The following is a 15,679-nucleotide window of genomic DNA, read 5'->3' as shown; positions in this document are numbered from 1 at the left end:
TTCGTAACCTCGGTTCCCTGAAAGGCAAGGAACGAGACATTACGGATGTCGTATATGGGAACTCCTCTCATCCTTCACTTCTGCTGAAATCTTATAGGCTAACGCCAGCAGAGCTGGCCAATTGACGCAAATATGCAAATACTGAAACACCGTTGCAGTTATAATGCAAGTGCAGCGTCAATTCCCTTCAGAATCGAACAAACGCTAAATCAATAGCGAACACGGCGGCGAGCGTAATGTCTCGTTCCTTGCCTTTCAGGGAACCGAGGTTACGAAAGTAACCGGAGACGTTCCCTATCAAGGCTACGGAACTCGACATTACGGATGTCGTATATGGGAACTGTATAGAATCCCGCCGTGGCAGCAAACCACTGAAAACAGACCCAATACAAACCTCGCCCCCAGAATGTAAGCGCCTGATAGGCCGAGATTGACCAATAGTGAACCTCTAACCTCCGATAGGTCCAAAGGGACCAATCACAAGCTCACAAAACACTACCGGAATTTGCATATCCCGGGAAGTATAAATGGGGGAAGGTTGCACTGTAGACCAACAGGGCAACAACAACAGAGAAAGCCAACGCATAGCGGTGACAATAGTACAACACACAATAGCACACAGAACAACTCATGAGCAAAGCGCAGAGCAGCTCTCTAATGCTGTGTAAATGATCAACTCACCGAAAGCACTCGAGACGCTACAGAGGGCAAATCCAACTTGTAAAATCTGGCAAACGTGTTCTGAGAAGACCAGCCAGCCGCAAGACATAAATCCTGAATAGACATACCCTTAGTCCAAGCCCACGAGGAGGCAATCGCCCTAGTCGAATGAGCCTTGATGTTCAGGGGACATTCCTGTCCCAGACAATCATAAGCCAAAACAATAGCGTCCACAATCCAGTGAGCAAGCCTCTGTTTAGAGACCCCCCGTCCCTTGTTGCATCCACCAAAGCACACAAACAGCTGGTCCGATTGTCGAAACGCGGCCGAGCGAGAAATGTATTCTCGGAGCGTTCTGACTGGGCAAATAGCACTCTGAGCATCCGAACCCTGAGAGGTTGATGGCTCAGCGGACAGGGCAGGCAGAGAAACGATCTGCGCTCTGAACGGGGTATTGAGCGACTTAGGAACGTAACCCGGCCTCGGTCTGAGAATAACATTACAGTTTCCCGGTCCAAAGCGAATACAATCTTCACTTACAGAGAAAGCCTGTAAATCCCCGACCCGTTTCGCCGAGGCGAGAGCGAGAAGCAGAGCCGTTTTTAGCGATAGCTCCTTAATGGCAATCGCGGCAAGGGGCTCGAAAGGCGGTCGTGACAAAGCCTCCAAGACCAAAGCTAAGTCCCACGGCGGCACAGAAGGCGGCCGAGCAGGGCACAATCTCCTAGCTCCCCTGAGGAACCGTGTCACCGACGCATGTCTACCGATAGACTGTCCGTCAACAGGGGGGTGAAACGCGGCAATAGCGGCCACGTATACCTTCAGAGTGGATGGTAGGCTCCCTTCATCCATCCTATACTGAAGGAAGCGTAGAATATCCGACACAGAACAGTCCGCTGGGTCTAAACCGACATCCTGACACCATTTAGAGAATACACCCCACTTCAGAGCATACAAACGCCTGGTGGACGGAGCTCGCGCCTCTGCGATAGTATTCAAAACTCGCGAATGCAGCGCGTCCCGCTCGCTCAGCGACCCTGCAGCGGCCACACGTGGAGGCTCCACAGCCCGGGGCTGGGATGCCAAATCGTTCCGCCCGCCTGAGACAGAAGGTCCTTCCTGAGCGGAATCTCCCATGGCTGCCCTGCTAGTAACTCTATCAAATCCGCGAACCAGGGCTGATTCGGCCAGTTCGGGGCTACCAGAGTCACCGCCGCCTTCTCCTCCCTGATTTTGCACAACACCATGGGCAAAACTTTCACCGGAGGAAAAGCATAGAGACAGACTCTCGGCCATCGTGCAGTCAGCGCGTCCACCTCCCAAGGGGAACGGGACAGCGAGAAGAACATCTGACAGTGCGTGTTCTCGCTCGTCGCAAAGAGGTCGACCTCCGCCCTGCCAAAACGATTCCATATCAGCTGAACCGTCCCGGGGTGAAGCCTCCACTCCCCTTGGGGAATCCCTTTTCTCGAGAGCATATCCGCCCCGCGATTTAGAACACCGGGGATGTGCGCCGCTCTCACCGAGAGGAAAAACCGGTCCGCCCATAGCAGAAGGGATTCCGCCTGCCTGAATAGGGCTTTGGAATGTACACCGCCCTGGCGATTTATGTACGAGACCACAGAAGTGTTGTCGGTCCGAATCAACACATGCTGCTGCTCCAGCTGAGACCGGAAGGCTCTGAGAGCTAGAGCGACCGCTTCTAGCTCCAAGCGATTTATGTGCCACTCCGTCTGCTTCTCTGACCACCGACCCGAGGCGGGCTTGCCTAAGCAGACCGCTCCCCATCCGGTGGATGAAGCGTCCGTCAGGACCTCCACTCGCCGTGTCACTAAGCCCATAGGGACACCTGCGCTGAAGAGATCCGGGTTCCTCCAAGGAACCAGGGCACGGGCGCATCCGCCGGTGACCATGACGCGCTTGTGGCCAGAATACCACGCACTCGGGGGAACGCGCGCTTTCAGCCAGAGTTGAAGCGGTCTCATATGCAGCAGCCCCAGATGACATACCGAAGATGCCGCTGCCATCCGTCCCAGTAGCCTCTGAAACTCTTTCAGTGGGACGAGCCTGCCCGGTCTGAAGAGACCGAGAGAAGAGCTCAGAGCCTCCGCTCGCTCGGGGGAGAGGCGCGCTCTCATTCTCACCGAATCCAAGCACACTCCCAGGAATGTTGTCGTCTGGCTCGGTGTGAGCACACTTTTTTGGACGTTCACCCTCAAACCAAGCATCTCTAAGTGTCGAAGGAGGGCATTCACGTGGCTGATCAGCGTTTCTCTCGACTGAGCGAGAACTAGCCAGTCGTCCAGATAGTTCAAGACGCGCATTCCGCTCGATCTGAGGGGTGAAAGTGCCGCGTCTACACATTTCGAAAACGTTCGGGGGGCTAGGGCCAGTCCAAACGGAAGCACCGTATATTGGTACGCCGAATCCTCGAACGCAAACCTCAGGAATCGTCTGTGACGCTTCACTATCTGAATATGAAAATAAGCGTCCTTTAAATCCACTGAAGCGAACCAATCCCCGGGGCGAATTTGCGCCAGGATTTGTTTCAGTGTTGTCATCCTGAAGGCGCGCTTGTGAAGCGCTCTGTTGACAGGTCTCAGATCCAGAATGGGACGGAGACCCCCTCCCTTCTTCGGCACGACGAAGTAGCGGCTGTAGAACCCGCTGTCCCGCTCGCTCGGGGGAACTGGTTCTATAGCCTTCTTTTCGAGCAAGCTGCACACTTCCTGCCTCAGCACATGAGCGTTTTGGGGCAAAGTTAATGACTGAATTACGCCGCGGAAGCGGGGTGGTCTGCGTTTGAACTGAAGCGTGTACCCGCGCCGAATTATATTCAACACCCACGGTGAAATGCCCGGAATAGCTTCCCATGCTGCCTGAAAACGACTGAGCGTGGGCTGATCTAAACCTGCGGTCATCGCCGCTGCGGTCATGGCCGCTGTGTGAGTGCTGGGGGTAGCTATTGACCGTGGCTCTGCGCTGCTCGAAGGCAGGGCGAGTAACACAGTGTGTGGTGCAAGAGGAGAAAAAAGCTCTGTTTGTGAAGTAGTGATTTGTTTTATTGCAACAGCATTGTTTACATTTACATTCACAACACAACTGCACGCGTCGCTCGCAGAACTCCGAGGGACCAAGTGCATTAGAGCGCGCCGCTTGGACGCGGGGCCGAACTGGCGCTTTCTCCTCCTCTTGCCCGAGCGGTCAGGAAGACTGCTTGGGCCTCGCAGGCGACGCGGTGGGCTTCCTGCGCGGGCTCCTCTGCGTCCTCCTGTTACCCGCCCCCTGCCACTGACCGCTACGGCCCCTACGGGCGTCCTGTCCCGGGCGAGGCGCTGTTTGTCTCCTGGCCGCAGCCTGTGGTTGGCGGCCTGAGGCTGAGGACGAACGTGAGCGCGGCTGAGGCGGCGGCGGCGGCGGCGCTCTCCGGGGAATAACGTGGCTCATAGCCTTGGCCTTCTTTTGCGTCTCCGAGTAACGCTCGGTGACTTTCTCCATCGCGTCACCGAACAGGCCTGCAGGGGAAATGGGCGCATTCAGGAGCGTCTTCCTGTCGGCTTCCTGTACGTCCGACAAAGTGAGCCACAGATGTCTGTGGAGGACCACGAGGAAGCCCATAGAGCGGCCGATCGCCTGGGCCGAGCGCTTCGTGGCCAGGAGCGCGAGGTCCGTGGCCGAACGGAGATCCCGGATGGCGTCAGCGTCAATAGAGGCGGCGCCATCCAGAGACTTCAGCTGCTTTGCCTGTAGCACTTGGAGAAGGGCCATGGCATGCAGCGCGGATACCGCCTCCCCCGCGGCACCGAAGGCCTTGTTAGCCTGGTGGGCCGTAAATCTGCAGGCTCGGGACGGCAGGCTGCGGTCCGAGCCCAGGGCGGGAGCCGACGGGCAGAGGTGAGCGGCGACGGTCTCCTCGACGGGGGGGATGCTGAGGTAACCGTGGTCCCCCGCATCGTCCACGGGGGCAAACATGGCCTGGGTGGAAGTGAGGGTGCGCGCCGATTGCGGGGCCGCCCACGACTTCACCACGTGCTCATGCACGTCGGGGAAAAACGGTGTTCCTCTCTTCGAAGCGGCCTGGCGGCGGCTCGATTGCAGGAACCACGAATCCAGCTTGCTCTTTGATGGTTCATCAGGAGCTTTCCACTCGAGGTCCAGTTCCTCGACGGCCTTCGAGAGGACACGAAAGAGCTCGTCCTGTAGGTCCGCCGGGGAGTCCTGCCCCGCGGCCCCGGGCGCGGCCTGCTCCGCACCCCAGTCGATCTCGGAGGCCGACAGCGACATGGAGTCGTCCTCCTCACTCACCCCGAAGGAAATGAAGTCGGCGACGTCGCGTGGGGGTTGAAAGGTGGGGTCGGGGAAGCTCACCGGGGAGCGGACCTCGACTCCGCGGTTGGGGGGGGCTACCAGCGGCTCGGAGGCGGCGGTAGGCCCAATCCCCGCTATTGCGCGAGCTTCCTCCCTCCTGGCTCTGAGGACTCGGAGGGGCATGTCCGCGCAGAGGTCGCAGGACCCTCCGTCCCCGAGGGCTGACTCGGCATGGGCCAGCCCCAAGCACGCGATGCAAAACAGGTGCGTGTCGGTGGGGGCGATGGGGGCCGAGCACAGGTTACAGGTAGCTGCCATCGGATGCAGGAGACAGTGTAAGTATCTCCGACGCAACTTCGACGACGGCGAATATATTCCAGTATTTTGAAGTATCAGCTTTCTAGCACACGATTTAAGCGTGAAGAGAGAGATTCTGAAGGGAATTGACGCTGCACTTGCATTATAACTGCAACGGTGTTTCAGTATTTGCATATTTGCGTCAATTGGCCAGCTCTGCTGGCGTTAGCCTATAAGATTTCAGCAGAAGTGAAGGATGAGAGGAGTTCCCATATACGACATCCGTAATGTCGAGTTCCGTAGCCTTGATAGGGAACGGAAGTTAAAAGACAATTTTCCAAAGATGGCGGCGCCCTTGTTTCTCTGGCGCATAAGGTCTATAAGCTATGAACCAAAGTTATAAATTAAATTATTTTACATTTGGTGTTCTGGTAAAAGGTGAACTGGTGAGGGAAAACACCATGGTGTCATTAAATTCGCAGAGAACGGTCAATGTGCTGCTTACAAGAATTAAAACGTAATGTCCTTCATTATAATTACAAATTAAAAAGAAAAACTAACCTTCCACGGATATTTTGTTTTTCAGCACGAATTCACGTAATGGCTCCTGCTGGCAGCTGCGTCAACTCAAAATGGCGATAACTTCTCTCTGTGTTTCGCGGTATTTGCTCTGTATCACGCCTCCCCCAACGTAACTTACAGCCACGAGTTAAATGAACTTTACAAGCCAGACAAAAATCACAGGTAGTCAACATAATGTATAACTTTAAGTTTAAATTTAGAAAACTTATACACTTGAGTTCAATTTCTACAACTTACCATTGCAATTTGAGTTAAAGACAAGGAGTAAGTTCATATAACTTAATGGGGCTCTCATGTTTTACAGTGCAGAAGATGCTAATTTGATTAGCTACCTTGAGAGAGATATAATGGGGAAAAGCCGTTTATCAAATGTGTGCTGGAAATAGTTACAGAGACAGTTTTCCAAGCACTCAGGATTTATTTAAAAAAAAAAAAAAAAAACACTTTTGTACATCATTCCAGATGCTATGTAACATTATATTACCTTGATATCCTGCTGAAACTCATCAATTACACATCTGTATTACACATATTTTGCATCAAGGCAATGTTCAGAGAGCTTTATTAGGGATCATAATCATGCTGGATGTCACAACACAACAATTATCTGTTACACTTTATTTTAAGGTGACACATTGTACTTACTAGTAATAATAATTAATACATGTAATTACTATAGAGTTACTAAAAAGAGGTTTTAGTAAAAAAAAAAAAATTGTATTTGTTTTATAATGAGGGGAGTTTAAAGCAAAGTAAAGGAGAAGTAAAACAGCAAAATAGTCATCAGATGCAATGTTCATTATTTACAGCAATAATCTGACATTACTCCACCACCTGCATGCCGTCATTAATGACAGTGCTATTTTGTTGAACCACTATAGTTCAAATGACGGATCTGTGACAAAGTTACCGCAGTTTCGGGAAAAATCATGACTAATTTCTCCAACAATGCATTGTACGATGCTAGTCAAGCAGCAAGTTATGTCTCGAACGCACCCCAGTTGCAGTTATTCTGTAACCAGCCAGTTGCGCTAGTGCCATGATGGATTCGCTATTTACATGGCAGAATTTGCAAGTGGAAAAACTGAACGCTTCTCTAGCGAGGAAACAGATCTGCTCGTGCGCGAGCAGACCATCCACGGGACAAAGTGTATGCACCTTGTGGACGGCGCATATTACTAATGCGCTCTTTAAATAACAAAAAAAATATTGAGCCATTGACTTTAGACCAGATTTCAGTTGGTCATAGCTCCGTCTATTTCAGTTGCCTCAAAATAGCAATGCGCCAACAATGCGCCTGAACACACCTCGTTTCAGACCAGCAAGCACATGGTCGAACAGATGGGCGCAAATGCATTTGCTATTTAAACAACGTGGTGCAGGACATGAAAATGATAACTGTGTAGGGCTGAACTAGCAAAAAAAACACTTGCTATGCCTGGCGCCGTATTGCGCCAGGTGTATGATAGCCCTATGTGTTAAATGCTAAGTGAATAAACTGCTTATATGTTGCATGGGAGAGCATTTCACAGCATTTGCAGCATCTAATAATAATAATAATAATAACAATAATGAGCATTACAAAGTGAGCTCATTAAAGGGGTATTTTACCACTGGCAAAATGGGATTTCAATTAAACAGATGTGGTAGAAAGGCCCATTTTTGATATCGGTGCTGACTGACTAAAAAAAAAAAAAAAATGACTTCTCTTTTGCCAAATTAGTTTGGAAACTTTAACACCCATAATGCACTGGGCATGTTACCATACAAGGCAACACCCACCAGTCTGCTAGATATATTTACCAGAGTCAGATACTGCCTTGCTTTAGTAGAAAATACTTCTTAGCAAATGTTTAGTCATAATGATGTTGACTATTATTCCCGGGTGCAAGAAATCAAAGTGTAAACATACACATTTTCTATCATTTGACACTTGAAGAACTAGGCTAGTTGAATTTCACTTTCAGTGAAAGTGCTTGTTAAATTAGTTAAATTGTAAAAATAATAATACTTAACTATTTAAACAAACAAACTGTTTAAAAACAAATCAAATGCTTAAGAGCAATGAAACTTGCTTTAAAAAAGCAAATTGTTCCTTCCATGCAAGGATCTAACAATGTATAGAACATTGAAGTTGTTGCCTTAACATTGAGTTTAGGAATCGTATATCGTAAAGATCAAGACTCATTGAGTCTTTATGTAATAAATACTGTACGAGATTCAAGTATTCATAATCTATGAAGAAATCTTTACTACATTCTTACACGGGAATATTTGCTGAATATTCTTAATAAGTAATTGTTGTTCTCCAGCCTCAATATTGAGATCTGGACTCATAGATCATAAAGATCCAGACTCATCGAGTCTGACAACATTGATAAGTTTGACATCAATTGATAAAAAAGAATATGACGACATATGACATCATATCCTTTGCACAAAAAACACTTAAATATGAAAAAGAAAACAAAGCTAACAAAAGAAAACCATACCACAAACTATCACTCAGATAGTTTGCATGATTGGGCCTTTATTCATCAGAAGAAAGTGAGCTCTTCTCGTTCAGCATCCTGAAACAAAGAGAAAAAAATTAAATAACAAAAAAAAAAAACAGTGTTGACAGCATGATATACTACAACATACAGATACAGCAGTCAAGTACTTTTGTAAATCTGAAATGTACCAAAGTTGAGAAAAGGGATACTTGCTCTCCTTGCTGTTTCTATAAGGCCTACTATTTCACACTCGTTTATTCAAGCACCAGCATCAATACTGAAGAAATAATATCATGGATCATGGAGCTTCATGAATCAATCTTACCTTGTTTTAGAATCCAGTTCAACCTGTATTGGCACTTCTACAACTGTCTCAGCTTGTTCCACTGTCTTTGCACATAGTTCAAAACCACATAGTTGTTTTCCTAAAACGTTAGTTAGGAGAGAATTATTTATTAATTGTTAATGTCAGCTATAAGTTTGAAACATGAATACAATTATTGCTGCTATAAAGAATCTGAAGGAAAATCTTACCTTGTTGTGCCGTTCTTTTGTTTTTCCAGTAGAGAGCAAAGACAGCAAGTGTAAGAAGTGGAGAGGAAATCATATAGACTAGATCTGAATAATCTAAAATGGAAAGAGGTTAATTAACTTTGGCCTCATATCAACTTTGTCTTCATAGAGCCAATAGATACAAAGAAAATATTGAATCTATGTGAAATTTAATGAAACAGAGCAATTCGGTAAATAGATATTGATCTCTGCTGACATACTTGGACATTTCTTACAGAGATCCATAGCCAGATGTGTGGTCTGGTTTCTGATGGGATTGTAGATCACACAGCTGTAAGTGTTTTTATCCTGATATTCCACCTCCAGAGGTAGAGAGAGACTGATGCTGAGATCAGACACACTGATGCTGGACAATACACTGATTCCTTTGTACCAGGAGAGAGTCACATCACTCACATTCAACACTGAACACACCAGTGAACATCTGGACTCTGATGATGAAGAACACTGGGAAGAGTTACTGGTGATGACAGGAACAGGCAGAAGAGCTGGAAAACAAGGAAGAAAAAAATACATTCACATAGCACTTTTTATTTACCTTCTTAAATATTAAACATTTAGACCTATATTAAAACCTGATTCATGAGTGGCAATGACAAAAATGTAAATGATTCGATCCAACAAAAGACAAAATAGTTATTATTTTGCGTTTTTTCAGAACCTTTCAAATAACACAATTAAAGTATTAGCAAGATTAAAAAAAAGCCCTAAAAAATGTATTAGTGAAACTTGCCTGTTCTAAGATTACAGCTCCAGGATGTACAACATTTATTTAATAAAAGCAGAATAATAAAATAGTTTATTTTAAATACTTGGTTATGAAATGTCACAAGTGATATAATGTTAATATACCAATTTGCTTTGTATCCTATATATTTACTGATAACCATGATAATTCAGGTGGTAAAATAAAATTTGCATGATGAAAGAGTTAATTGTAAGCCTGTGCACAAAACATGACCAATACCCATATAGATGTTATACTGGGTCATTTACACAAAAAAATCAAAAAACCATTAGGGTAACACGTGACAATAATAATGCAATAAAAATTAACTAACAGAAAATGCATCATAAAACATCCTAATTACTGAAACAAAAATAAGACACAAAGGCAAAGCTACTTAAAATATAAGATGTAATTTATCAGACATGGACTTTTAGGACTTATTTCACTAGATTATAAGGTGGCTCATATTTTTTATTAAAAAACATTTTCTTATTGAGCTCTGTAAATGAATATAGAGTTATTACATGTGGACAAGACAAAATAAAGGTCTTTACTCACCATAAACAGTAACATTGAATGTCTTGTATGAAGTTGCTCTGCTTCTGATGATCTGTAGTTTATAAAGTCCAGTGTGTTCATATCTGATGTTTCTGATGGTCAGAGATCCAGTTTGATTGTCCATCTGGAGTCTGTCTCCAAATGTCACATTACTGTCAAACATATCAAGGTCCCGCTCGCGAAGTCCAGCAATACGAATCGCTTGAGGTCCAAGCCACAGTATCTGATCTTTACTCTGTATTTCAGTAACATCAGTGTTTAGAGTGACAGAATCTCCCTCCATCACTGACACTGACTTCACTTCATCTGTATCAGCAACACACCAAGAAAAAGATTCAAGTTTACTTTTCTACTTCTACAAGAGACAATAACCTTGTGAACCTAACCAGCTGAAGACCAAAATCAAATATAATTTGCCAAGATACTGTTTGCATTAAATATGTGTAAAACTCCAAAGCTGCCATAATTCTGGCTAAATGCTGTCTAGCTATTATTCAGTTTAAATTTGTTTTTCATATCCGAACATGTTGCCAGTAACTCTATGCAGCAGGGAATAATATGTATAGTGCTAAAAAGTAAAAACTGTGAATAAAGCATGTAAAACAGGAAATTTCATCAAAAAGAATATTCACAAATCCCTGAAAAATCATAGAAAACAAAGTGAATCACCAACGTCAACATGAATCACTGACACGACCTTAAAAAGGCCTTCACTTGGAAATAGCTTGTAACCAAGGCTAATATAAGATAACATAATAAAATACAACACAAAACACAGACTTGTGTGATGTGTTCAGTTGTCTTTGCTCCAAAGCAGAAGCTGTGAAGTAGACTGTGAAGTAAATTATGTCTGCTACCAACATTTAAAAAGAGCGATAAATCTGCTGACTTATGGGCAGCCATTTTGTGAAAGCCAGTGAATCATAATAGCCACGGCACAAGGACCATTGCAGTGTTTCTAAAACGTGTTTTTGGTTGTGTTTGGATGTACTGGTTCAGGATTTTTTGTTCATGAGTTCCTTTATATATAGGGACAAATGGCAACAGATCAGGTATCCATGTTTAGTAATATATATATATTACTAAACATGGATACCTGATCTGTTGCCATTTGTCCCTCCTCCCCATGGATTATTAAGGTTTAAAGAGACACAAGTCCTTTTGTTTTAGTACTTTTTCTATCAACTGTATCTTCTGTAATAGTTCGCAAAGCTTGTTGGAGAACAAAACGTGCACCAACGCGTACTACTAACACCAATACTGTTTGACTTAATATGCTAAAGGTATGTAAGAACTGTCAAAGACGTGTGATTAAATGCGGTTTAATTCTTTACCGTAGCTAATAACTATCTTTGGCGTTGCGACTGTGATAACATGCTGTAACAAAGCTTCATTTATCTACCTCTCTCTATTATGTGAAACACACATCTCATATCAAATTAAATGTATGTTGCCTGATTCGCAAACAAGACAGTTGCTGAAAAATGTAATGATTCAGAATCAAAGCTTTTATGAAGAATCATAAAAACCAACAATTCTTACCATTCATGTCCAAAAGGCCTAAGCACAGAAACCAGAGAGTACAATAGGAAATCAAATTGCTTTTCATTTGGAAATAAAATCAATATCCAGTGAGTAAAAAAAAAACGTCAGTCCTTCATCCAACCACGCCGTTTTCTGCACAGACGGTGCAGTGGAAGATCACGTGATGTTAGAAAGTAGCAAAACAGGTTTGATAGTACACACCCCATCTGAAACCATCTGAAAAAATCAGCAATATACACTAAATTTTAATTTGAAGAATTATTAGATCCCCTTGTATGTTTGATAACGTCCCCTATTGGTTACTGGCCATCCATTTTTTTTTTTTTTTTTTTTGCACAAAGTCATTCTGAAAAGAAACATGCATTGCACTGAAATGGCAGCAGGTAATTTGTCTCTAAATGAGTTTGCAGTGTGAATACAGTGAACACAGTGTTATTTATTCTGTTATTCATGCCAGCAGCAGCAGCATATCAAATATTGCATCTATCACTCAATATTTATATTGACATTCAGCACATTCACAGTACTTTGGTGGAAATACAGTATATGGTACTTTTTACACATCAAAATAAGGTGTGTGTCATGATTCTGCCTTGTCTTTTGATTTTCTCTTGTCTTGCGGCAGAATCATGACAGGCCCATGTTTCATGTGCAGCACATGGCCATTTGTTTGGCCATGTGCTTGCGTTGTCTCGTCCCCTAGCCCCGCCCCCTTGTTATCCTCGTTTTGTCATTATTGCTTTACCCATTATCACCTGTGTTCCTGATTATTTGTTCCCTATTTAATCCCCTCATGTCTGCTGTCTTGTGTCGGTTCATTGTCGATCAATTTCATACTTTGTGTGATCACGTTGTGAGTATTCCTGTCCAGTGAAGTTCTGATCCTGTATTTGCTGTTAATTTGTAGTCTAGTTACGTCAAGTCTATGTCATAGTCTAGTTAGTATTCATAGTCCTGTCTTGTCCTGTTTTGCCCCCTCGTGGGCTTTGTTTTCCCTGTTATTTGTACAATAAACTGTGTTGCTGTGACCACTGTCTGCAATTGGGTTCATCTCCACACATCCCATAACAGTGTGTTCTACACCGTTGACTCTATCTGACACCTGTGTGTTTTTTGGTCGATTGAACATGGAATTGGAGTGCGCCTGAAACGCTTTAGGCTGTTGACACAAAACATGCATAATGACACCTTTTACAAAACAATTGCAAACATTTTCATTAAAAGTGGTTTTGTATTACTGGTTTTGTAAAATTTGTGTTTTATAAATTTTTTGTCCTTGTTTTGTTGTTTACGGTGACCGGGAGGGGATGTTACTTAGTCTTGTCGTGGTCATAACATATAAACTTGTGGGAACGTGATAACGTGATGTTGTTGCCACGATATAATAATTCATGGGAACGTCATATTAAGTCGTGGGAACGTGATAATAAATTGTGGCCACAAGATAATTTTGTTGAGGTCATATGTTGAGGGAACGATATATTTTTCTCGTGGCCACGACTTCATATTTTGAGAGAACGACATCTATTTCTCGTAGCCACGAGTTATGTTGAGGGAACCACACCGGTCAATACTGTAACCATACAGCAGTAGGAGATGGAGATGACTGATGAAATAACATTTTACATTGAATTAGTATAGTCAAATAAAGATATAGTGCGCTCTCTGGCATTAAGACATGGGTAGCCTACGTGTGAAAGTCACCTGAAGCGCATTCTTAAGTTGAATGGGCTTTTTCGTCTGAAATTTGCTGGCTTGAATGAAATACTCAGGTCACGAATAAAGTCCCGTTTAAGGCAATAAACAAAAACAAATTATGAGAAACTTAAATTAACAAATAAAGTAAATTATGACCAGGTTAAAATGAGGAGTGTGTCGCGTGTGAAGATTCGGTTCCCACATGGTATAAAATTGGTAGCCACGAGAAACGGATGCTGTTCCCTCAACATATTAAGTCATGGCCACGAGAAACAGATGTCCTTTGCTCAACATACGATCTCGTGCCCACAAGATACTATGACATTCCCACGACTTAATATCACTTTCCCACGAGTTTATATGTTTTGGCCACGACAAAACTAAGTAAACAGAACATATCCCCTCCCGGTCACCGTAGTTGTTAAGCAGGGCTTGGCAAATATAGGTTTATTATGGCGCTTTTCCACTGCATGGTACGGCTCGGTATGGTTCGGCTCGGCACGGCGCGGCACGGTTCCCCTCACTTTGCTTTTCCACTGCGTGGTAGGACTCAGCTCGGCACGACACGGCTTGGTTCACTTTAGCTCGGTTTGAATTTCCACTGCAGTTAGTACCGCTTCAAAGTGGGTGGGATTATAGACTGATACGGTACGCTTGGAACCTCAACAGAGGTGGTACCATTTAAAGTGAGCCAAAGCGAGCCGTACCGTACCATAAAGTGGAAAAGCGCCACAAAGTGAGCCATAGCGAGCCGTACCATACCGTACCATGCAGTGGAAAAGCGCCATTAGAAGCAATTAAGTATATTTCTCCTTGTTTTTCCTTATTTCTCTATTTTTCTTGCTTGTGAAAATAGTACCAAAGCAAATAAAATAACTTTGAATAACTTTGAACGTGACACGGTTGTTGGTGCCAGACGAGCTGGTCTGAGTATTTCATAACGACAAAAAAAAGATTCTCAAGAAAGACAACAGTAACTCAAATAACAACCAAGTTACAACCAAGTTCTGCTGAAGAGCATCTCTGAGCACACAACACATTGAACCCTGAAGCAGAAGAGCTTCAGCAGCAGAAGACACACACCGGTGACACTCCTGTCAGCTGAGAGATACAGTTCACACAGACTCAACAAAACTGGACAATAAGTGATTGGAAAAACGATGCCTGGTCTGATGAGTCTCGATTTCCGCTGTGACATTCAAACGGTAGGGTCAGAATTTGGTGTAAATAACCTGAAAGCATGGATCCATCCTGCCTTGTATTAAAAGTTCAGGCTGCTGGTGGTGTAATGTTATGTTGGATATTTTCTTGGCACACTTTGGGCCTCTTAGTAACAAATGAGCATTGTTTAAACACCACAGTCTACCTTAGTATTTTTGCCATGTTCCAAACCTCAGATCATCTCAAACTGGTTTCCTGAACATGAGTACAATGAGTTCACTACTTAAATGGCCTTACAGTCACCAGATCTCAATCCAAAAGAGTAGCTTTTGGGATATGCTGGAATGGGAGATTCACATCATGGATGTGCAGCCGACAAATCTGCTTTGTGATGAAACTTTGTGATGCTGTCGTCAATATGGACCAAAATCTCTGAGGAATGTTTCCAGCACCTTGTTGAAACTATGCCACTGAAGGCAAATAAAATGCCCAATGTATAAATAAATATAAATGAATGTTGTTTGTGTGTACTTAGTATAACTATTGGCTGAACCGAAGCTTCTAATGTTGTAGCAAATTCTAAGTCCTCAAATCGGGTCTCGAAGAAATCTCTCAAGAGTCGAAGTTCCAGGTGTCAGAAGAAGAAACTTTATTGACAGGCAACAAAGTGAGATGCCAGCTGGCCATCTGGACATCTGATTTGCAATGGTCAAACCTCAGTTCTTATACCTTTTCTTATCACTAGGTAGCCAATCAGCTATCAAGATCTCGCTACCGTTAGCATCATCTTTCCCGGAGACATTATTCTATTGGTGGAAAAATCTTTGGTCATACCCATTTTCTAGAACATCTTTGGTCACATGATTCAATGCACCTGCAGTGTTGTCATACCATCCATCATTTTTAATTGACATTTTTAGTACCATCTTATCAGTTACCCATACACATCTTCTCTCTGAGCTTGTTAGGTACTCTTTCATCCTCACAGACCACTTGACCTAATTTGACCTGATGTATCCTGATTTAACCTGGGTTCTGACTGAGACGCATGTAAGGACCATCCATTGGCCCA

The 15,679-nt window shown here is 44.2% G+C and overlaps 2 protein-coding genes across 2 annotated transcripts in view; one reads left to right on the top strand and one right to left on the bottom strand.

Moving 5' to 3' along the window:
- LOC307169629 (uncharacterized protein) overlaps positions 1-15,679 on the top strand; it is a gene marked incomplete at both ends in the record, with an annotated part of 51,520 nt that overhangs the window by 29,163 nt on the left and 6,678 nt on the right. The window lies entirely within an intron of this gene.
- Positions 6,278-11,884, bottom strand: LOC307169728 (CD48 antigen-like). The gene is made up of 6 exons (XM_079890524.1): positions 11,746-11,884; positions 10,204-10,509; positions 9,116-9,403; positions 8,877-8,969; positions 8,668-8,767; positions 6,278-8,417 (listed from the first exon to the last, which is right to left on the bottom strand). The coding sequence occupies exons 1-6, from the start codon at positions 11,810-11,812 to the stop codon at positions 8,378-8,380; spliced, it is 894 nt and encodes a 297-aa protein (XP_079746650.1). The 5' UTR covers positions 11,813-11,884; the 3' UTR covers positions 6,278-8,377.

The sequence above is a fragment of the Squalius cephalus genome (assembly GCF_949319135.1).
Source record: "Squalius cephalus genome assembly, chromosome: 13".
NCBI lineage: Eukaryota > Metazoa > Chordata > Actinopteri > Cypriniformes > Leuciscidae > Squalius > Squalius cephalus.
The sequence above is the reverse complement of the archived record's forward strand: the minus strand, read 5'-3'. Positions and strand labels throughout refer to the sequence as shown.